We start from the raw sequence: 8,696 nt of genomic DNA, 5'->3' as shown, positions 1-8,696 counted from the left end.
GCCGCCCCGCCACAGCGGGGCGCCCGCTTCCCTCGGAGACTGAAGGGGAGCTTTGTGACGCCCCGCGGAGACTGAAGGGGCGCTTTGTGACGTCGGTGCCGCCTCGCCCTGCGGGGTGTGACTAAGAAACCCGAGGCCAGGCGGGCTTGAAACTCAGAGGAGGTGAGCAGAAATCGGCCTCAGGGCACAGACCCCACCCGCCCGCGGGCTGCTCGCGGGGCAGCACATGCGCCGTTTCTTTAAGCTCAATCACACGTTTGCCCTGGGCGCCCGCCCCGCTGCGCCCACCGACCGGCGCCCAGCGACATCAGGAGGCACGGGGAGGCGGGGAGCCAAGGCAGCAGGAGGGCGCTCGGGCCTGGAACCCGAACATTCGGGGACGCAGCCTTTGTTGACATCTCCCAGCACTACCGCCGCCGCCTCAGTTCCCTTCCAGTCCCCGCCGCCCACGGAGCTTCCGACACTGCTCCGCCCGCCACACTCCCACCGCCCGGGACCCGCTGCTCCCGCACCCACCGGGGTCAGCGGGCCGGGCCAGACCCGGAGCCAGGCCGGAGCCAGGCCGGGGTAGGATGGAGCGGGGCCGCCCGGTTCTAGCCCGAGGAAAGTTTACGGTGGCTGAGGGGCCGCCTCCTTGCCCACACGGTTTCTCCCCATCCCTCCCCAGGCCGCTGGGCCAGTCCACCTGCACCTCAGGTAGCTTGAGATGTCCTCGGAGGGGTCCCCGCCGGGCAAACCAGGGCCCCCAGCCCCAGCCCAGACCGTTGTGTACGCTGTGCGGGGCTGCTTTCAGGAGCCGAATAGACCTTTGCCGCCATATCCTCCCGGTGGCTTCTTGGCGTTGCAGGCCGTCCGGGGCTGAGGCGGGCGGGCTCCCCTCCGACCAGCCCCGAAGGCAGCAGAAGGAAACGAACTGGCCCCGGCCCTGTCCCATCCCCAGGCTAATCGGTCTCTGCAAATGGGGCAGCTGCCTCTCCCCGCAGGCCCATTGATCCTCCACAAGCCCGGTTGAAGACCCCAGGGACCTGCCAGTAAGGCCCGTCGGTCACTCCCCGGCACCCACTCGAGCAGGGGACTTTCCCACCCTGGGCTCCTCTCCTCAAGGGGCACCTCTTTGGCGGGCCCCACAAGAACCTGGAGGGGCCCCGGGCTGTGACCCCCTGCCGGGCTCTCGAAGGCGCAGTGCCCACAGAGAAGGATGGGGCCCAGAGACCTGTCCTCCAGACAGTGCTTTGAGCAGAGGTTCCGTGCATTCTCTTGTCCAGGATACACTTTGAGACCACAAGGGGCCCAGGCCCAGCCCCTCAGGCCAGGCCTGCCCCAGCCAGGGAGGGCCACCCAGGGCCAAGGAGGCTACCCTATAGACTCAGGCTTCCACCCTCCCAGCGCAGCAGGAGGCAGAGCAAGCCCAGGCAGCCTGAGTTTTGGCCCGCCAGCCCCTTCACAGCCCCTTACTCTCCCCCACTCAGCCAAGCCCAAGCCCAGGCGTCGGGGAGGCCGGCCTTCCAGGGAGCGGGATCGCTCTCTGGCCACGTTCAGGACAGACCTTGACCATACCTCAAAGTCTTCCATCAGACACAGAGTCAGCCCAGCACATCGGCTGTGACTCCTGTGGAAAGCTTTGATAATGCATGGTCATGAAGCCGCGAACTCCCATCTGCAAGAGATGAAATTTGAGGAGTAACACATCAACAACTCACCCTATGCCACCTAGCCGAAATCCTGAAAAGCAGACCCAGGCTCAGGCGGGGCTCACATTAACCTCCCCAGGCCCAAAGGCAGGAGCCGAGGCAATGGGAGGGACCTGGGCTGACTCCCCGGAGGCTACAAATGCTGTGGAACCACACGTCCCGCCCCTGCTGGGAAGTGGAGCCCATGTAGCGACCCCTGGGCTCTCGCAACTGACTTCACGCTCCGACTGCTTGGAGGTTCTCGGATCAGCCACTTCACTCCCTTGGGGCTCAAGTCCGAACCGAGGAGGTGGAGATCAAACGACAGACGTTGGTTGTAGGCCTGCAGGATAAGGACACCCATCTGATGGGCCGGGTCACCTTGCGAGGACAAGGCACCCAGAACCTAGGTAGTGTCCCTGAGGAGGGGAGGGAGCCAAACCAGGTACTCAGGTCCCACAACGGCCAGAGACGCTCAGAGACCTGGGACTGGGCCAGGGATGGAGGTGCCAGGAATCACCTGGATTGGGAGAGCCAAGGCAAGGGTCCCTGTTCCCCTGAGGGTGGAGCTGCTGGTCCCTGCTCCCCATCTGGCTGACAGGCCAGGCCCGGTGGGGTTAGTAACCAACGGTGATTGCAGTCACGCCCACAAGTTCTGCAAGGGCTGGGTTGGGCTTGGGCCCCACTTGCCTCGACAGGCCCTTGGAGGCTCTTTGGGGCCTGTAAGGGCCAGGAAACAGGCCTAGTTTAGGTCCAGCCGAGTAAGTCAGACTCGGAAGAAGGTTGTTTTGGGAGGGCACTAGTCAGCACCAGCCTGTCCGGGGGCGGGCGGCCTGGGGAGGAGCCCAGTTTTCCCACCATTAGGGTGCTTGGCACCCCGTGCCACAAACCCCTTCCCCCTTCCATCTTCCTCTTCCTGTCTCTGCAGCTTCCTGGGCTGAGCCGGTCCGGGGCGTGCACTGTCAGCTCTGCGGCGAGCTCTTCAAAGACCGAAGGGGCCTCTCCTGCCACGTGCGTTCACATATCAGGCGCATGGGGGTGACCAAGTGGTACGGCTCGCCCATTGTAAAGCTCGAAGAGGTCCTGGAGAAGAGGGCCAACGCGGGGCTCGTTAAGAAAGAGCCCACCCCCGCCGAGCTGCCCTGTCCCCGGGGGGAGGATGGGCCCAGATCCACAGGGAAGGGCCTCTGCCTGTCGCTTCGACCTCATTGCTCCCACAATCCTGGCAAACCAGGCCTAGCTCTCCCATGAGCTGAAGGACAGATGGTCATCTCTCCCTCTTCCCTCCAGCCATTTGCCAGATCTCCCTCACCCCCCTTGAGGGCAAAACGGCCCACCACTGCCCAATGACCAACCTTTTTGCTCATGGAGACGACCAGGGGACTAGTTCCCCAGAAAACTACTTGTTCACGACTAGTTTTGAGTTGATTTTGATTTGGAACTCCTAGGATGACTAAGGCCTGTACGCCATTTACATTGTGTCTGGCCTTTCTGGACCGGAAAAAAATAAAAAAAAATCAATAACTCCTGCTGTATTTGGAAATAGATGTTTTGTATATAGAGATGAAACAAATCAGAGCTACGAGGGTCCAGCAGACCTTTGCTGCAAGCGCCTCTCCAGTCTGACTCCGAGCTGTTCTGCTGGTCAAAATTAGATCTACTTTGGGTGGCTCCCGTGCTAGATCTCCTGTCTCTAAACCTGTTCTCCATAGGGGGTTTCTGATACTGATCTCCATGAGGTTTCTCTGACCTTGATCTCCATGGCGAGTCTCTACCCTGATCTCTATGGGAGGTCTCTGTTTCTGAACTCTCTATGAAAGGGGTGGCTACCCTGATCTCCCACAGGGCTCCTGCCTTAAATTTCACAAGTTTTGTGTTTCTGGTGTTCTTGGTAAGTCAGTGACCTCAATTTCCATAGTGGTGCTTTACTTGAGTGGTCTGAGTCCCTACTCATGGGATCTCTGACTGATCCTGATAATACATCTCTGAGACAGACCTCTATGTGGAGTCTTTGTCCCTGATCTCCACTGCAGGGGTCTCTGTCCCTGGGGAGGTCGCTAACACTGATCTCCATTTGGGTCCTCTTACTTTCTGCTCTCCAGATGGATCACTGACACTCATCTCCATGGCGGGTATCTGCCACCTCCACTTCCCCAGGGCCTCCACACACTCTCCACAATGGATCACGGCATTTCATCTCCCTAGCAGGTATCTGCCCCTGATCTCCTATTGGATCAATGACACACTCATCTCCAAGATTGTCTACCCCTCCCCAATCTCACAATGGATCCACTGGCAGCCTGTCTCCTGTGGGGGTATCCTACCCCCTCTCGCCAATGGATCCTTTATTTCATCTCCATGACAGGTTCTACCCTGATCTCCCTATTGGATCGCATGTCTCCATGGGGGTATTTACCCCTCCTCCCAGAATCACAATGGATTACTGGCAGTCATCTCCATGGGGATTATAAAGCCCTACTCTCCACAATGGATCTGACACTCTCATCTCCATAGGGGTACCGCCTAGTCTCCACAATGGATCACTGACTCTTCTCCTTGAAGATTATCCTGGTCTCCACATTGGATCTTCAACACTCCATCTCCATGGGGATTATCTTCCCAGATCTCGCCAATGGATCACTGGCCTCATCTCAATCAGGGGTATTTACCCTCCCGATCTCCACGCTGCATTACAGTCATCTTCACGGGTTTATCTCCGCACCTCCACGCTCTCCAAAATGGATCACTGAAACTCTTCTCCATGGGGATTATCTACCCACCCCTATCTCCACAGTAGATCACTGACACTCATCTCCATGGGGGGTATCTACCCCCTAATCTCCACAATGGATCACTGACACTCATGTCCATGGGGTATATTCCCCCACGGATCTCCCCAATGGATCAATGAAACTCATCTCCATGTGGATTATGTACCCCCGATCTCCCCAATGGATCACTGATTCTCATCTCCAGGGGGGGTACCTTCCCCCTGATCTCCACAATGTATCACAGACACTCATCTCCATCAGAGTATCTTAGGCCCCACCCCGCCCTGATATCCACACTGGATCACTGACACTCATCTCCATGGGTTATATTCCTCCCACCAGCTCCATAATTGGATAACAGCATTCATCTCATGGCCGGGTATCTGTCTAATCTCCACAATGGATCACTGACACTCATCTCCATGGTGGGTATATACCCCTGCTATCCAAAATGGATCACTAACATTCATCTCCATGGGGGGTATCTACCACGTGATCTCCACAATGAATCACTAACATTAATCTCCATAGGGGGTATCCACTCCTGTTCTCCAAATTGGATCACTGACTCTCATCTCCATCGGGGTTATCTACACCTAATCTCCCCAGCTGATCACTGACACTCATCTCCATGGGGGGTATCTACCCCCCCTCTCCAATGGATCACTGACACTCTTCTCCATGGGGATTATCTCCCCCCGATCTCCAAAATGAATCACTGACACTCATTTCCATGGGGATTATAAAACCGTGCTCTCCACAATGGATCACTGACACTCATCTCCATGGGAGGATATTCCGCTCCCCCCCCACCGCGATCTCCACACTGCATTACTGACAGTTCTCCATGGGGATATCTTCCCCAGGTCCCCGCTCTCCAAAATGGATCACTGAAACTCTTCTTCATGGGGATTATCTACGCACCCCCCCATCTCACAGTGGATCACACTGACACTCATCTCCATGAAATTCATGTCTATCCCCTGCTCTCCAGAATGGGTCCCCGACACTCATGTCCATGGGAGGTACCTACCGCCTGATCTCCACAATGGATCACTGACACTCTTCTCCATGAAGATTATCTACCCCTGATCTCCACAATGGATCACTGACACTCATCTTCATGGCAGTATCTTCCACCACATCCGCCCCTGATCTCCACACTGCATCACTGACACTCATCTCCATGGGGATTATCTACCCCCGATCTCCCCAGTGGATCACTCGGCCTCATCTCCATAGGGGTATCTACCCCGAGATCTCCAAAATGAATCACTGACATTCATCTACATGGGGGTTATCTACCCCTGCTCTCCAGAATAGATCACTGACACTCATCTCCATGGGGGGTATCTACCCTCCTCTCCCCAATGGATAACTGACATTCATTTCCATGGCGGGTTTCTACCCTGATCTCCACAATGGATCATTCACACTCTTCTCCATGGGGTTATCTACTAGTCTCCTATTGGATCACTGACCTCATCTTCATGGTATCTTCCGCCCCTTACGTCGATCTCCCTGCATGCCAACATCCATCTCTCCCTTGGGTTATATTCCCCCCCACCTGCTCTCTCTATATTGGATAACTGACATTCATCTCCATGGTGGGTAACTCACCCTGATCTCAAAATGGATCACTGTCTCTTCTCATGGGGATTCCCCTGATCTCGACAATGGATCACTGACCTCATCTCCCATGGGGATTATAAAACCATTATACTTACAATGGATCCACTGTACTCATCTCCATAGTGTCTTCCGCCCACTTCCCATGATCTCCGCACATTACTGACAGCCATCTCCATGAGGGATACCTTCCCTCCCCGCTCTGCAAAATGGATCACTGAGCACTCTTCTCCATGGGATTCTACCCCACCCCCCCATCACCACACTGGATCACCCCAACCTCCTTCTCCATGGGTATCTACCCCTTGATCTCCACAATGGATCACTGACACTCATGTCCATGGGGGTATCTTCCCCCACCCCCCGATCTGCACACTGCATCACTAACACTCATCTTTATGGGTGGTTTCTACCGCCCTCGGATCTACCCAATGGATCACTGACACTCATCTCCATGGGGTGTCAACCCTTCCCCAATCTCCACAATTGATTACTGACAGTCGTCTCCATGGGGATTATAAAACCCTGCTCTCCACAATGGATCACTGACAGTCATCTCCATGGGGAGTACCTACCCCCTGATCTCCACAATGGATCACTGACCCTCATCTCCATGGGGGGTATCTACCCCTGCTCCAGAATCGATCACTGACTCTCATCTCCATGGGGGGGGTATCTACCCCCCTCTCCCCAATGGATCACTGACACTCATCTCCATGCGGGGTATCTACCCCACTCTCCCCAATGGATCACTGACATACATCTGTGTGGCAGGTTGTTACCCCTGCTCTCCACAATGGATCACTGACACACATGTCCATGGGGGGTATCTACCCCCTGACCTCCACAATGGATCAGTGACGCTCATTTCCATAGGGGGTATCTACCCCTGATCTCCACAATGGATCAGTGACGCTTATCTCCATAGGGGGTATCTACCCTCTCCAGAATGGATCACTGACACTCATCTCCATGAAAACTTGCTCTGCCTAGTCTCCACAATGGATCACTGACAGTGGTCTCCATAAGGATTACAAACCCGTGATGTCCACAATGGATCACTGACACTCATCTTCATGGGAGTATCTTCTGCCCCATCCCCCCCCCAATCTCCACAATGGATCACTGACACTCATCTCCATGGGGGGTATGTACCCTGTGATCTCCCCAATGAACCACTGACATTCATCTCCATGTTGGGTATCTACCCCTGCTTGCCAGAATGGATCATGACACTCATCTCCATGGGGGGTGTCTACCCCTCTCCTGATAATCCTTTGGCTCATCTCCATGGGGTATCTTTTGGTCCCCTGATCTCTCACAATGCATCATAACTGCCTCTCGCTCATGCGGGTATCTTCCCCTCCCCGCTCTCTATTAGATGTGACATTCATCTCTCCATGGTGTGTATCTACCATAGTCTCCACAATGGATCACTGACACTCTACTCCGTAGGTTATCTACCCCTAATCTTCACAATGGATCCTTGATCATCACCATGTGATAACTTCCGCCCCGATCTCCACACTTCATTACTAACAGTCATCTCGATGGGGATATCTTCCGTACCTCCCCGCTCTGCAAAATGGATCACTGAAACTCTTCTCCACTGGGATTAACTACCCACCCCCATCACCACACTGGATCACTAACACTCATCTCCATGGGGGGTATCTACCCCCTGATCTCCACACTGCATCACTAAGACTCATCTCTTTGGGTGGTTTCTACCCCACTCGGATCTACCCAATGGATCACTGACACTCATCTCCATGGAAGGTATCTACACCTAATCTCCCCAATGGATCACTGATACTCATCTCCATGGGGATTATAAAACCCAGCTCTCCACAATAGATTACTGACACTCATCTCCATGGGGGTATCTTCCGACCCTCCCCCCCCGCCAATCTCCACAATGGAGCACTGACACTCATCTTCATGGCAGTATCTTCTGCCCCATTGGCCCCTGATCTCCACACTGCATCACTGACACTCATCACCATGGGGATTATTTAACCCTGATCTCAACAATGGATCACTGACACTCATCTCCATAGGGCGTATCTACCTGGTGATTTCCACAATGAATCACTGACATTCATCTCCATCGGGGTTATCTGCTCCTGCCCTCCTGAATGGATCACTGACACACTTCTCCATGGGGTATCTACCTCCCTCTCCCCAATGGATCACTGACATTCCTCTCCATGGCGGGTTTCTACCCCTGATCTCCACAATGGATCACTGACACTCTTCTCCATGGGGATTATCTACCCCCTGATCTCCACAATGGATCACTGACACTCATCTCCATGGGGAGTATAAAACCTTGCTCTCCACAATGGATCACTGACACTCATCTCCATGGGGATACCTACCCCTATCTCCCCAATGGATCACTGGCACTCATCTCCATGACGGGTTTCTACCCTGATCTCCACAATGCATCACTGACACTCATCTCCATGGGGGTATCTTCCGACCCCCGATCTCCACAATGGAGCACTGACACTCATCTCCATGGGGGGTATCTACCCCCCCCTCCCCGATCTCCACAAATGATTACTGACAGTCGTCTCCATGGGGAATATAAACCCTGCTCTCCACAATGGATCACTGACAC

At 54.9% G+C, this 8,696-nt stretch overlaps 1 protein-coding gene across 1 annotated transcript; it reads left to right on the top strand.

The window, feature by feature from the left end:
* Positions 1-706: 706 nt before the first annotated feature.
* Positions 707-2,921, top strand: LOC116420301 (protein Wiz-like). The gene is made up of 4 exons (XM_031944729.1): positions 707-847; positions 1,105-1,227; positions 1,942-2,080; positions 2,599-2,921. The coding sequence occupies exons 1-4, from the start codon at positions 707-709 to the stop codon at positions 2,919-2,921; spliced, it is 726 nt and encodes a 241-aa protein (XP_031800589.1).
* The last annotated feature ends 5,775 nt before the right edge of the window (positions 2,922-8,696 follow it).

The sequence above is a fragment of the Sarcophilus harrisii genome, chromosome X (genome assembly GCF_902635505.1).
Source record: "Sarcophilus harrisii chromosome X, mSarHar1.11, whole genome shotgun sequence".
NCBI classification, from domain to species: Eukaryota; Metazoa; Chordata; class Mammalia; order Dasyuromorphia; family Dasyuridae; genus Sarcophilus; species Sarcophilus harrisii.
This window is presented reverse-complemented; position numbering and strand designations above follow the sequence as displayed.

What these genes read in the sequence shown, in the direction of transcription:
- LOC116420301 (XM_031944729.1), top strand. Translation starts at nt 707, where the DNA reads ATGTCCTCGGAGGGGTCCCCGCCGGGCAAACCAGGGCCCCCAGCCCCA. An exon ending in GTGGCTTCTTGGCGTTGCAG is followed by an intron (nt 848 to 1,104) that starts GCCGTCCGGGGC and finishes CCTCTCCTCAAG; the next exon opens with GGGCACCTCTTTGGCGGGCC. An exon ending in ACAAGGCACCCAGAACCTAG is followed by an intron (nt 2,081 to 2,598) that starts GTAGTGTCCCTG and finishes CTGTCTCTGCAG; the next exon opens with CTTCCTGGGCTGAGCCGGTC.